The sequence below is a fragment of the Aptenodytes patagonicus genome, chromosome 2 (genome assembly GCF_965638725.1).
Source record: "Aptenodytes patagonicus chromosome 2, bAptPat1.pri.cur, whole genome shotgun sequence".
NCBI classification, from domain to species: Eukaryota; Metazoa; Chordata; class Aves; order Sphenisciformes; family Spheniscidae; genus Aptenodytes; species Aptenodytes patagonicus.
In genome coordinates this window covers 156,514,493-156,529,797 of record NC_134950.1, presented here as the reverse complement: position 1 = coordinate 156,529,797, position 15,305 = coordinate 156,514,493, and the positions used below count along the sequence as shown (strand labels likewise).

The 15,305-nt window shown below is 39.1% G+C and overlaps 1 protein-coding gene across 11 annotated transcripts in view; it reads left to right on the top strand.

Annotated features, from left to right (window-relative positions):
* The window catches only part of PARD3 (par-3 family cell polarity regulator), a 467,456-nt gene that overhangs the window by 362,591 nt on the left and 89,560 nt on the right, over nt 1-15,305 (top strand). For 10 of the 11 annotated variants that reach the window (XM_076331853.1, XM_076331849.1, XM_076331848.1 and 7 more), the window contains one exon: nt 3,004-3,261. In XM_076331853.1, the coding sequence (XP_076187968.1) occupies nt 3,004-3,261 (258 nt within the window). Of the gene's footprint in view, nt 1-3,003; nt 3,266-15,305 lie in introns of those variants that run through there. The other variant, XM_076331854.1, reaches the window with a different exon arrangement.

Genomic DNA, 15,305 nt, shown 5'->3' with positions numbered 1-15,305 from the left:
ATGTTCTTGCTGCAAATGGTGCTATGTCCAAACGTATTAAATAGCCGATAAGCAGATAGATGAGAAAACTTCGTTAACATGAAAACGGGGAACACTCACGCCTGCACCCGTGGAGAGTGATGTGATATTCATGGTCAAAAGTTAGATAAGTTCACTGGCATCTCTCATGGCAGTCAATGTAACACTGAGGCCAATATCACCAGTTATCACCAGGTAATTCTGTTTTATAAGCGCTTTAGATAATGTTTTCTTCTGACTGAATTACTCTATGCCACATTATTGCTATACTGTCAGATTTCATACACTGAAATATTGGTTATCTGAAATACAGGGGGTACTTTTGCTCAAATTGGTGTCAGCCAGTGTTCCAGTACGTGATGATACATTGTCCATTGAAATTAAATCTCCTAATATCTAGGAAATTTCTGATTTCCTTTGCTTCTCCCATTCAGAGGACAAATATCAATAGACAAATGCATTCCCTCCACAGGGTAATTAATACAGGACTACAAATTGGAAGTGAAATCTGCAGAGAGAGGAATCAACAACCGCAGGTCATTTTCAGGCCTGTTTTTCCTTCTGCATAGATACCTTTGAAGTGATTAATGTTGTAACGTTTCTGAATTAGAGCTTTAGAGTATAAGACAATGTAAAACATATATTTTTATTTAAAAAATAGGCATGCAGAAACACAGTTTAAATTTGAAATGGGTTTTGGATTTAAACCTGAGTCCTTCTTCACTGTAAATTAAACAAAAAAACAATTCCAGTTTGATGTTGCTGAAATTGCGGAGGAGCATGCTGTCAGCTGAATACTGTAACAGTTTTCATTTCCATTTTTCCCTATTAAAATAAAAAGCAACCAGTAAAGAAAATAATTTTGTATTTGCAAAATTGCAAAATTAAAAATTCTTGTTGGTTTAAGTTAAACTTTCTCAGATTTCTTCTATTTGCCTTTTTTTTTTTTCTTTGGTATGGTGGTTTTTCTTTCCACTGTGACTGAATATGAGAGAGAGTTGTGGTGCACAAATCAGTAGTAGTAGACATAAAAAGAGAAATTATGCTGAGGTATCACTTGGGGCATGCAAATGAATCACTGAACCATCAATGTAGATGGCACTGGCTGTTGAAGGGAGTTAAGCCTATCAGTTGTATCCCAAATCAGTATCCTTGGTCAATACTTGTGGGATTTGGGGGGAAAATAGGTCTGCCTATCTGTGCCATCATCCTATTCTCTTCTTTTATTACGGCAATCTTTGTTAGCATAGAAAGAACAATTTGCTTGGGACTTAGTCTGATGAAGACACTTAAATTTAGATGTTCACATACCAGCTCAGGGCTGGATTCACGTGCTTGAACACAAGCTCTGAGATGTCAGCACGGGGCTGGCAGGTGTGACAAGGACCTACAGAAGTCCTTCTTGCCCAGCAGCTGGAGATCCAGAGGATTACCTGGGGATGTCAGGTGGCCATAGCTGCCTATGTTTGAGCAGCTGAATCAAGGCTGGGTATCCAAGCTTCCAAAGGAGTCCTAAACAACAGCGTCCACAGTGTTTATAGAGCAACTCCTTTCACACTAGGACACACTGACTAACGCGGCAGCTGCGTAACTCTGGAGTCTGCTGACTGGAGTCCCTGGTGTGACCTCACCTACTGCAGGCACCTAAATTCTGATGTCTTTAACTGCAACCTGAATCCCACCCTTTGCGTATCCCCTTTCCTTTTTGCAAAGACTAATCTAACGGGGCTAAGTTTAAAATTTCCAAAAACATCAACGTTGCCTAACTTTAAGGCTTTTCTGTTTTCAAAAGAGACAAGATTTACTTTCAAAAGTAGCCTACTTTGAGTAGGCTGCTCTTGTTAAAAGTTGGTGAAAAGTCTTTGGAAATGGCACATAACAGGGGTGCGCAGAGCTGTAGTCTGAATGGATGGATGCTGTCACACTGTGTAGCCCTGGCTGTATTAGATGAAAAAGGAGCACATTTTACTAATGGAAGGGAGGAGACAGCTGAGTGCTTCATTTTGCAATGATGACAGAGCATTAAATTGGTCTGGGGAGACAGTGTTGGGGGGGGGTGGGGGGTGCTGTTTTTTTCAGTTCACTGTGCATGTGTGTGTGATACATCAAATTTTCTAAAATGCCAAAGAAACTTTGAAGCCCAGATCAAATTTTAGTAATAACTTTGTGTGCTTTTGAAAATATGACCCGTGCTCAATTTGTGAATTTGTGTTTGTCAGATTCTTAAATGTCATCTGTGTTTATCTGTCACTTTTTATCATAAGCTAAACAAGTGCACCTAGATACAAAATCCCAGTACAGCAGCACCTTTCATTTGTAACTCTAACATAAGGCACATGTTGTTACTTTCTGAGAAGAAACTGCCTACTTTTGAGATGCCAGATTCAGTTTGTTTACATTTGAAACAAAATGTGCACATTTTAAATGATTCATACAAGAATCTACTTCTGCTCTTTCCTGCATGCATGCATACATAAATATATACGTGTGTGTCCTATCCTTACGAAGTTTTTAAATTCTGAAAGAAGTATGATTTTTGTGGTATTGGGCCAAGAAAGTACATTAAAATTTGTCTGTAAAACCAGACATTAGAACCATTAAATCTGTTAGGTTTCGATGGAGTACAATATGATATGAATGGTGTCAGGCCATTCTCAGACAGGTCAGGTAATAGCACAGGCATCCTAAGATGCATAAGACAACAGGTAAACTGTTTACCAACAGCTATGGCTAGTCCTTTCTTACTTAATAATGAAACAAAAGACTGGATAATCAGACTTCTTCCTTAAAGACTAGTGTTGATTGTAGCATTGCTTTGATCTAGACTTCAGTATCCAAGGTAAACCTGAGGCTCCATGACAAACTGAAACTGGAAACCCTTCAGTGGTTTTCATTAAGATGGGCTATCTAAAGTGTCTGCTAACTGCTGCTTTCAAATGACTGGGGGGGGGGAAAATTAGTTTCAGCCTTCTTTTAATTTTTCAGAATTCAAGCAAAAACTCGAGAATTTCGAGAGAGACAAGCTCGTGAACGTGACTATGCAGAAATACAGGATTTTAACCGGACGTTTGGCTGTGATGCAGACCCAATGTACGCTGGGATTGCTTCCTATGACTCTTCTTCAAACAGCGGCACGATAGCATTGAACACCCGACCACAGAGCCCGAGGGAAGGGCAGACAGTGGAAGCCTTGTACGCCCAAGTGAAGAAACCACGGAATTCAAAGTCTTCACCTGTAGACAGGTAGGCACCAGACATCAGTCAATACGCTCTTTCAAAATCCGCCCTTGTAATGCTTTTGTCATGGAAGATGACTATACATCAGTTGGAAAGTGCATTTTTATTAATGGCTTTTTAAAAGCCTTTATGTAGAAAAGTATTTAAGCTCACACAAATCAAACTGTAACAGAATGGGACGTGAAAGTTATTTTCTGCAGAGCCGCTGCTTTTCTTCTCATTCTTCAGATGGTTTGGAATTTTGGAGTGACCATGTGGTATCATTCAAATTAAATTCAAACTTGTAACTTCATCTGGTTTATTTATCAGACTCTAACTGATATGGTTGTGGAATACAATATACAATTGTATATTGTATATACAATACAATATTTCCACAATTCCACTATTCACAGCAGTTAAAAAATTTCTGGAAGATTCTTGTTGTTAAAGCAAAAGTGGGTTAACGCTTACCTGGATTCTAGTCCTACCATAGTCCTGAACTTCAGTCTAACAGGTGGAGCTTTTTGGTTAAATATAGACCCAAGTGAGTAAACGCCAAGCTTGACTCATGAGTTACTTTCTCTTCTCGGGCTGTAGCTTATGATTTATACTCTTCCTGCGGTTACATTATTTGAACTGTGTCATGCTTGGTTTTATGCTGAAATTGGGCAAAATTCCGGTTTCTGTTGAAGGAGATTTGAGTTCATTTGAAAACCTGAAGCTAAAACAGGCATGTAAACTAACATAAAGTAGAAATAACCAAAGGCAAAATTCACAGCTTTTTTGTACTTTAACAATGAAAATACATCTGTTTTCTTGGCTTAGATCTATGATCTTGTAGTTCTGCATTTTCTCAGCTTTACAAAAACTAATACTAAAATCCTAGTGCAGGAGGTATCGGTAACTCATTCAGAGGTTATTAATTTAGCTCACAGTAAAACCACTCGTCGTTTTGTTTTCTACCCCATTCTTTCCAGAAGATAAATACTGGACTTTCAGTTAAATCAAAGCGGTGTCTTTGATTGCAGTGTCTGAGATCCGTATAGCTCTACATGAGGACTGGCGTTCATCTTGCATAGTCTGTTCTAGGAGGCAACGGAATCATTTGCATTTGGTCTTAAGGAAAGTAGCAGAGTTCAGCTAATTGTCTAAAACTTAATTGAGGACTGAGAGTGGTATATTTAACCCTCCACTAGGTCTATTTTGAAGAGTACCTTTACATAATATTGGGGAAAATGTATTTTCTAACATGACAAATAAGGAGATTTCAGATGCATTGTTGGATGCATAAATTTTTACTACAATTCAGTAGCGCAACTGCCTTTTTATTTTCTCAGTTGCACCGTTCTGCTGTATTGCACTGTGTAAAAGGTCTATTTTTCATATTAAATAGACATAATTTATATGTTGTGGAAATGTACATTATTTCAGTGAAGGAAGCAAAATAATTTTAAAAGACGACAGCTTCATCTGTGCCCTTGAAATCTGATATTCCGTAGCCTTATATTGACTGGTGTTGGTATGCCCAGGTGCCTGACATTTCAGCACTTTTGTGCCTTTGGAAATCAAGATAGCTTGGTTGGATATGGCTGCCACGTGGTGACTCTCACGGCTGGTTTTGTTAGACCAAAGGCAGTGTTTCATGCCTGAGTTGAATGGCATCAATGTCACATCAACAAAAAAAAGTTCTTTGATGCAAACCTGGCACGGTGAAATATAAGACCTGCGTGACCTAGCTAACTCTGTGTGATTGCTGATAAAAGAGCCAGGAGAGAGTGAGTAAAACTGAAGATAACGGAGTACGGGGGGAATCTGATGTTAATCATAAGGGTAGGACTGAAGAGCAGTGTGGTAGTTTTCCACATTCAGGCTGCTCCTGGAGCACAGAGGGCCCCATCTCTCACAGCTGGATCACGTTGTGAGAAAAGGAAAGGCCCAGCACACACAACGGGCTTGAGCAGAGGGAGAAAACGCAAGTCGGGGACTAGAACTGCGGCAAGAAAAGCCACCCCCAGTCCCGTGATAAAGGGGTGACACATTCAGCAAGAAACACCTGGAAAGAAATAGGCAATCCAGATAGAAGAAGATTATTATTTACTATAAATGTCCTCTGAAGTACCTGTTGGGGTTCTGAGGCATGAAGTTGTCTAGCATATGGGGTTTTCTTCCCTCTCTCCTCACACCTTTATTAGCAACCAAACTGTAGAGCTAGTGAATCCCACCCAGCTCCAAGAGACGTTTTTGGGAATGTTGCAGCAACTTGTGCAATCTCAGACTTATCTTTAACTCTTCCAGAAGTCGAGTCCATACCTCGGGCCCACTGCTGAGAGAGCATGTTGCCTGCTCTCTCAGAGAAGATGTAACAGCTGTGAGGGAGCAGCTTTCAGTCTTCCTCGAGGTGTGTGAAAGACGTCTGGGAGCTTGACCCCATGTAATGTTCAGCAGGAGAGCCTAGATTGTCGTTGAACTATCTTCCCAAGGCTGCTCTGTGTTTTACAGGCTTTATCTTAGATGTATTAAGAAAGTATCATCTGAGCATCATTGTAAAAATAGTTGCGGCCATGTGGGCCTGAGGTGCTCGTTAACTGTGTTGTCTCCCCATCTGTGGGATATCTGGCTCCTCACCCCATGTGCATCACATCTTGTTCCTTGCTACCCCTTTCCGGCAGTGAGACCTTCCCCCTTCACTTGGCATCTCCCATGGTGCCCCTCCCCACACCAAGCATCCAGGTGTCTCTTCACGAGGCTCCTCTCCAGGGAGCTTTCTTCTCTGTAGTCTGGTTTATCCTGATAATGCTACAAAAAATTTGAGGAGAAATAGTTGGATGCAGTTCTGCATCCTTAAAGCATTGTTTACATTAGCGTTCACCTGTGGTGAGCATTATTTTCCCTGTGTTTTACCCCTTTGCCCTGCTATCCTTTCCTTTCCTCTGCACGTTTCAGGGGTTACCTAGATGGAAGCAGTTGCTTCCAGCCTTTATGGATGGGAAGGGAAATCACTTGGAGCGCATTACCCTTGCGCTGAACTGCCAGGAGCTGGTAACTGCCAGGCTGTCTCAAATCTTTCGCACATTCATATTAAAAGCAGCATTGTTTATATGGGAAATGTTATTTCTATTACATTTAAGTATGTCCAAAAGGTTATTTAAAAGACTCTTACAAAAAAGCCTATAACAAAATGTCCCATAATAGTTTGCATACCATTACTGAACACTTATGACAAATTTGTCCTTAACTTGCAAGAGAATTACTGCGCCTGTGTGTGAGGCCTTGTCAGGGTTTGTTTTTCTTTAATATTCCTTCAACTTCTCTCTTATTTTCATCGACACATGCCACCAACTGATGTAAGTTTAACTGTGTCATGCCGTATGAATGATAACAAAGTGGAGGACAGGTATGTAAACTGTTCATCAGAATAATGGACGATTTTATTTTATTTTATGCAAGTTTAAGGATATTATGAGGACAACTATTACAGTGCTTCACCAAATGATGGTACTGTCAAGCTGTCAGGCAGAGGTCCCCCAGGTTATTTTATAACCTAACTTGAAACCACTGTTAAAATCAGGCCTGTTTCTTCATTCTCCTTCTTGGATGTATTTTATATTTGTATGTATCCCAAGCTCTGCAGTTGTAGACAGGTAGTACAAAACAATAAGAAGAAAATGGTTATTCCATAAATAGTTTGTCCGTTCATTTCTCTAAATTAGAAAGTGGATTGTATAATGCCAAAATACAACAAAGGAGAAAGTGACATTAACTTACTCATTGGAGACTTGCACATCACTACATGTGTGTAAGTAGCATTGCTTCACCCACCTTACCAACAATGGCTATTAAAAAAACCACCCTATAAATAGTAAATTTTACTCAAAAATATCCTTACAGGACTTGAAGCTGTTTTAGAATTGCTTTCATGCAGATTTATGTTGGATCAGAGTTAAATCAATGATGGATATTGGTGGGGGCTGGGGGGGGGTTGTTTGGTTTGTTTTTTCAGTGATAGTTATTATCTGTTAAATATGTAGTTGAAATATCGGGGGTTCTTTATTTTGGGCTTCTTATGTAATCCATGCATACATGTTGCTCCTGTGAATCTTGAAACACATTTTAAATTCCAGTTACACTAGTCATAGCAAGTCCCTCCAGTAGCACTAAAAAAAGCTGTTTTCTGATCTTGATCCTAAAGAACTAAAGCAGATTCTTTTCCTTAACAGAGGAGGAGTTTATTGCTCAGAGGAAATGAAGCTTTAGCAACAAATAAATAAATAAAACTGTGGCCAGCAGGTTGAGGGAGGTGATTCTCCCCCTCTACTCTGCTCTCGTGAGACCCCACCAGGAGTACTGTGTTCAGCTCTGGGGCCCCCAGCGTAAAGAAGGACATGGACTTGTTTGAGCAGGTCCAGAGGAGGGCAACGAAGATGGTCGGGGGCTGAAGCACCTCCTCTATGAGGACAGGCTGAGAGAGCTGGGGTTGTTCAGCCTAGAGAAGAGAAGAGAAGGCAAGACAAGGCAAGGCAAGGCAAGGCAAGGCTCTGGGGAGACCTTATAGCATCCTTCCAGTACTTAAAGGGGGCCTACAGAAAAGATGAGGAGGGACTCTTTATCGGGGAGTGTAGTGATAGGAGTAAGGGGTAATGGTTTTAAACTGAAAGAGGGTAGATTTAGAGTAGATACAAGGAAGAAATTCTTTACTGTGAGGGTGGTGAGGCACTGGAACAGGTTGCCCAGAGAAGTTGTGGATGCCCCATCCCTGGAAGTGTTCAAGGCCAGGTTGGATGAGGCTTTGAGCAACCTGATCTAGTGGAAGTTGTCCCTGCCCATGGCAAGAGGGTTGGAACTAGATGATCTTTAAGATCCCTTCCAACCTAAACCAGTCTATGATTCTATGAAAATCTGTTCGGAGTGATCAGTCATCAGTATAGCTGCATATACATCAGCTGCCCTTGCGACGTTAGCTCCATCCTGTGTGTTGATAGCTTACAGACACAGGCTGCTAAGAAGTTTTTTCACTTACCAACTTTTTACGTTAGGCATTAATGGAGCAAAATCTAGGTGGAATGTGTAATTATGTTTATTTTACAGTTCAGGAAAGAAGTGTCTCAAGAACTGTGTTCTTGTGGGTAAAGCTTTTAGCTGAAAAATGTCTCTAGTATGTTTTGCATCATACAGAAGAGAAGCTGTGCTACTGATCAATAGTGTTTTTCATGTAGATGACAATGATGCTATACAATGGAGTTTTATAGCGATCACCTGACATCCATGGTTGAGCAGCATGTAGAAAGACAACTCCTAATGGACGTTTACTGGCTGTCACTGTGTAATCATTTCCCACCAAGAGTGCATTGTCCTGAAATATGATTGAAATAAAATAGGCACTGTGCTGCTGTAAATCTAAATAGCTTGAAAATAGCAGGCTAGACTCCCCCAGCTTGCTGAGGACATTTTAATGGAAACATAAATACCATAATCATATGCTTTTTGCATGCATTTTGCCATTAAAAAGAAAAAATGCTCATTTTAGAAAGGAAGACCTTTATGAACTGGTTTCTTTTCTATCAGAAGTGGAATCAAGTTATGTCAAAGGAATATTGGGGAACTGAAAATAACCCCACTTGCTTTAACTGTCATCTGTTCAGTGCAAAGAGACAATATGCTGTTTTTAAGGTCAGGCCACATACTTGCTGCTGCTTGCTGCTTTTCCAAAAAGAAAGGGAGAACATTTTATTTAGACGTTAACTTTTATTCGCCTAGTAGTATCTTTGTGCTTAAATTGGCATGAGAGTAATGAATCCTGGAAACTGGAAAGAAACACTCTAATATAATACAGAAATACATAAAAAGCAAAATAAGCAGAGCCTGTCTTTCTGGTGTGTATAAAATAACTCTTAGCAATAGCAGAATGGGTCATGAAAGCTATGAAATACTATATTGCCATGCCTGGATAAATATTTGTTAAAAAACCAAGGTGCTTGTGCAGCTGTATTAAACTTCTTTATTAGTAGTGTCAGTCACAGGAGTGTTCTTAAGTCTGTGGGATCATTTATGCATAGGAATCTGAGCTTACTGCCAGGCCCACCAGCGATGGAGATAGGAGTTATTACTCAGCGTGATGCATCCTGTAAATGCTAGGATATTTCTTGTTTCTTAAATGAAGAGATTTTTTGACGGTTCTGGAAGTTGACTTGAAGAGCTCTTTCACAAAGGGAAAGGCCACGGCACTGTAAACCGTCTAACCAATGACATTTAAAACCTGCAGAGCTGTGCAGAAGGCTAACAACCTAGATTGAATAAGATTATGAGTAAGCTCTTCCCTCCTACTTCTGTTTACTTCTGTGCATTGATGTGGAAGTGTTTCCTACGCCTGGATCCCTTGTTCTTCATTGTTTATCACCATCTGCTGCCAGAGCCCTACGGATGACGTGCTACCAGGGGAAGGTACCACTCATGTGGGTAAATACGCTGTAAATACTCAATTAGGTTGCAAGCATTTCGGAGCAGGGACCTGTTTGTTATCCAAGCTCCCTAAATAATTGGTAATGTTTCAGAAATTAATAGTAATAGGTTTTAAATCCTTATCTCCCAGTGAGTGTCACCCTTTTGTGGCATAACGAAGCTTCATTCCTATGAGAATCTGGTTTCTGGAAAAACTTCCCTGACCTAAAAAATGGCGCATATGCCACTGTGGGATAATCAAACAGACTTTCCAAGGCAACTCAGTGGAGAGCAGTGGGTTAAGGAACTATTTGCAGTTCTCTAACGTGTAAAACTGAAAATAATACTTGGAAGTCATTGTGGTATTTTTCCTCCTCTGTCTGCGATAACCCAAAGAAGGATTAGTTAGAGCCTCTGTGAGACTCTTCATGGGTTTAATTTCACTTTAGCACTAACGCATTGGGTTTTTTTGTTCTTCTACCCTTCATCCTATAAGCCAGTAATCCTTGCCCCCAGGACTACCTAAAAATTAGCTTGGTCTCTCATAGACCCGTGTATTTAGAACCCAATAGACACTATTAGCATTGGCATTTTATTATCTTAGGTTGGTTGTTTTCTTTTGTTCTTCCATCTTGATAGAATATAAGACAAGTTTTAATATAAATTCATGAGGATTTATGTTGGCTCCCTATTGTGAAAGTATGCAATTGCACTCCCTGTTTGGGTTACCACTTTGGTGGAATAAATGGCAGACTTAGAGTGAACTCTATTCACGTCTCCCATTTTAATTACTTGAAAGTCCTGGTTTCTTTCTGAATAGATACCAAGCACTGATACTGTTGTGAGAATCACGTCTTTCTCATTTACCACAGCCACAGCCTCACTTAAACCCCGGTGCTTTTGCTTCCTCTCTCCTCCAGTCAGCTTGCTGTGTAATCTGAAGTGTGACAGCTATTTGTTTGTTTTTACAAAAGCAGCCCGAGTTAGTCTGTCTACAAATGGTTGCAGTGGGAAAATGCACAGAAAGATAAGAGAGAGATGAACTTCCCGCTCCGGGTTACAAAACGAGGGGGTGAAGTGGGGCCCACCCGAACGTGCCCTTGGTGCCCCCGTTCTGAGTGACTGCTAACGAGCCCCCTTTGCTGGAAATCAGGAGTATCCGTTTAGGTTTGTGATTTTCAATTCTTTAAGTGCAGCTACTGCTTATGGTGAGAGACTATACTTATAAAGGGTAGATCAAAACCTGTCACTTTTCATCCATGTAAGGATATAATATATATTAGGATTTTAAATACATTGTAACTGAATTATGTATAATATTTTTCATTGATATGTTAGTGCAATTTGCAAACAGGCATAGATCAGTTGGGCATATTGTTGCTTGGAGGAAAAAAGAGAACAACCTTTACATTTTTTCAGATGGTAGAAGGCAGCACTTAATTAAAAAAAGAAAAAAAGAAAAATTATATGTCCTAGTATGAAACAAAACATGACATAAAAACTAGAAAAGGCAATGTCTTAGGCATCGAATGGTTATTGTATGGCTTGAGATTGCAGTCCAAAAAACCAGCTGTGTGTGTAACATGCACATCTTTATTTCCCTCTAATGCCATCAATACAATTTGGAGTTCTTCATCCTGAGAAAATTATGGGGAATATTTGAGTACACAAAGCTGAAAAAGCAAAGGCTCTCCCATTCATTTAATTAAGCGCTTTGATCCTACCAGTGTAAACTGTTAAAATCTGTTCTTTGCTAGTCCTGCTAACCAAAATTTGGATTGCAAACTGATGTTATGCAGCACTTGAACGCCATAATTTAATCAGTTTAATTTGTTGTTGCTGTTGAATGTGGCCCTTTCTAAATAGGACACAAATTTATGATTCTTCTTTCTTTTATGTCCCTCCAGTCAACCCATCTGTTCCTCTTTGGTGAAGGATTCAGGCTTCTCCTCTCCAAGCATTTAAAGAGCTGGGTTTTTTGCATTTTAGAGTTGTCTGATTATGGGAGGGGGGTGCACAGGCAGAGCTTGGAGGGAATGCTGTGTGTTCACTGAATCCTGTCTCTCAGCTTGCTAAAACTAAACGTACAATTTGAAGTTAGATCTTTAAATTAATGTAGGTTAATGGCTGAAAAGTAAAATAAAAATTAATTTTTACATATGTTCTTCTAATGTTGGAGGGTTTTGGAGGGGTTTTTGTTCTGCTTTTTTTTTATGAATGGTATCTCCTTCACAGATGAGACAAACTATATTTAACTACATTGTTTATCCTTATGGACAGTCTTGTTTGTTTATGTGACTTAAAAAGCATCCTGCTTACGGTCGAAATAGTTTGTCACTGGCGGAAGCGTTGTGGGGAGGAATCCTCTGCAGTAAATTTTAGAAAGGAAAATAACATCACTACATATACGTTGGGGAGTGGTGGTTAATTCCTTTTAACGTCTTGTAAACTCATCGAATGAGCGCTTATGAAACATACCACATTGGCAACCCTGAAAATTGAGAAATTGCTGAAAGATCTCATTTCAGTTTGTTCTTGGTTGGAAAGTTGAAAAACAGTGCTTTTCCACTCGTCACTCAGAAAACAGCGTATATTACTGGAGCCTTATACTTCATAGGATATTGCTAAAGAATTGGTTTATAAGGTGTTTGAAATCTTGTTCCTTAAGGCTCAAACACTATGATGTGAGACATTAAAAGGTTTCTTGCATGGCCTATTTTATATGATTATGTATTTCTGAACAGTGTTGTTCTAACATCAGACTTACTTGCCATGAATTTTTTTTCATTCCTTAATGTACTAGTGACATTTAAATAGTTTTTCAATCTGATGCGTTCATAGAAGTCTTTCTTACATGATGGATATATGAAATGTTATTACAGTAAATAGATCACATATTTGTAATGGATAGGTAATTTCATCTGTCCGGAGTTTAGACAGGGATATAACATATAAGACTTAATTTATGAAAGAAAAAGCAAAGGAGCAGATTTTGCTTCATTTTAATTTTTGTGTATTGTTTTGTAACAATAACGCATGGCACACCTGAGTTGCCTCGCATTCTGTAATGAAATGTCTTCTGTGTGCAACAATTCAGTCTCGATTACAGCCTTCCCTCATTCCTTGGTTTCCCTTTAAAAGGAAGCACTGTAAGAACTGGGATGAAAAGAGAACGCAGAATTACTACTACCGACATTTTAAAAAGCAATTAGAATCCATACGACTTCAAGGGATATGGGAACTAATGTCCCTCAGACTTCTCATTTCCACTTATCTTTGGCAAGGAAATTTATTTGCAGAAGGCTGCAGTACCCGCAGTAACAGGCCTCCTAGGTAGTAGGAGTAATTGTCCTAAAAGCGCTCTGACCTGGCAAACAAAGGGGACAGAAAATAGTAGCATCAGTCTTTATTTCCTGAGACATAGTTCATGGCTCATTAATAGTTGTAGTATATATTACTGGGTATTGTATGCTGCAGAGAAAACAAGCAGAAGCTGCCTGTCATTGCTTTGTAATTGTATTAGTAGATATAGTGTAAAAAAAAAAAAGAGAGAAAAAGGAAAAAGAAAGAGAAGGTTTAGCTATGTATTATTTTGTACATCATCTTAAACTGTGTTGTGTCTGCTTGCTTAAGATAAACTCTTTGCATATTTGCTAAAATGTTGTCAAATTAACCCACCCGTTTCTAAGGATTGCTAAATGCCCATCAAGAAATGGAGGGATGCATTGAAGCTATTTTAATTAGCAAAGTGTGATTTAAAGGTTGCTAAAATCAAAAAGAGCTTATTCATTTTTCATCAATAATAATTTTTCTTAATATTTCATCAAAACCTGCTGATTCGGAGACCACCTTCTGGGCTTTGATTCATTATGACTGCAGATATAATTTAATTTTTCCCCCTTTCCTCATTCTGTGATATGCTCTTTCATCTTTGAGACATTGTTAAGATGTTTCTAACATTCACAGATTGCTAATTGATCCAACTTTTTTAAAACTGTACTTAAGACAGAGGCTTCTTTTCTGTGGAAGCAATTTTCCATGCATTTGCTTTTACTAATATTTTTTTCAATCTTTGTATCTGATAAAGTATAAATTCTCAAATAGACATATTAAAAATTGAGGACATGTATGGTTTCATATACGGCAAGTGAGGCAAAAAATTAGAGAGATGATAGAAGGAAATTAAGAGTTGGTACAGTCAGTAAGATTGCACAGTCACTAAGTTAGGCCTTTATAGTTCATCTAAAAGTAACTCGGAATTAAAACAGTGCTGTAAGTAATATTTTTTTTATCTAAATCTTTGGGGGATCATGAAGAAAAGCAATTACGGGAATTTATGCAAAGGCATTTTGTGAAAGGGTGTACAATTAGAAGAAATTGCTCCGTTCACTTCAGTAGGGCTGTTCATCTAAGTTTTGTCTACATTATCATACTCTGGTAATTTCTAGTCCCCAAATGCATTTGTGTTACTATTTTAAGTTGAGATTCATAACCTGTTTCTTCTTGGAAGGTCTCCCTATGGAGTAGTATCCAGGAAACTTTCCATTCAGGTACCGTGTTAAAACAACAAAAGGTTGGTTACTCAGCATTAGCAGAACATAGTGGGTTGAAGCAGTCCAAGTGCCGCAGGCTGAACCCTGATCCTTTTCTGGGGGTGGCTGGAGAACACTCACAATCTTCATTTTTCTTTGCTCATCTCTCACTTGGTGGATGCAGTTGATGCCAGTACTGTGCATGCACTGTGATTTAGGGCAGGGCCATCTTTTTCTTTTCTTATTTGTAGCCATTTTCCTCAATCCAGTCTAATTAGAATTTCAAAAAATGTCCTCTATGTCTTGCTTAGATGGTCAGAGCTAAGTTGTTGTTTCTCCTCTTAAGCCACATTAAACAGTTCACGCAGACTGAATTTCATTAGCTTTCATTAGTTGCACTATTCTGATGTAGTTAAAATTGCTGCAGCTTAAGATGTCAGAATTTAACAGGAAAATAGGTAAAACCGAGACAGCGTTCAGTGTCAGGAATAATCCTACCTTATTGGAGCTCATGCTTATGTTTTTTAATATTTCTTCTCAGACTCAGATGCCTCCATCATCTATGTAGCATGTCATATGTGAGTGTGTATCCACATTCAGTAGAGAACGCAGAATATGATGTAGATACATGAATGTGTTTAGCTGTGGCAGAATTTTTATGTGTGCATGTTTATGTCTGTCTATATGTATTCGTATAAAAAAATCTTCACTAAAAATTGCTTCGCTCCAGAGGAAGTAACCTCCAGAGCTCATCTAGCCCAACCCCTGGCTCAGAGCAGTTTTGATCAGGTCAGGTTGCTCAGGGCTGCAGTTGTATCCTGAATATCTCTGAGGATGGAGATTTCATCCAGCTCCCTGGATGCCTGTTCCAGTATTTGATCAGCTTCATACTATCTGGGGGGAAAAAAAAAAAAAAGAAAAAGGAAAAAGCTTCTCATATCAGAATTTCCCGTGTTCCAGTTTGTGTCTGTTTCCTCTCGTCCTATTACTGTGCAACTCTGAGAAGAGTCTGGGGTGTGTGGGGGTGTGTGTTAAAAAAAAAAAAATAACATTAATCGCTTTCTGTAAGATTTAGAACATGAAACAACGGATTCAAATTTT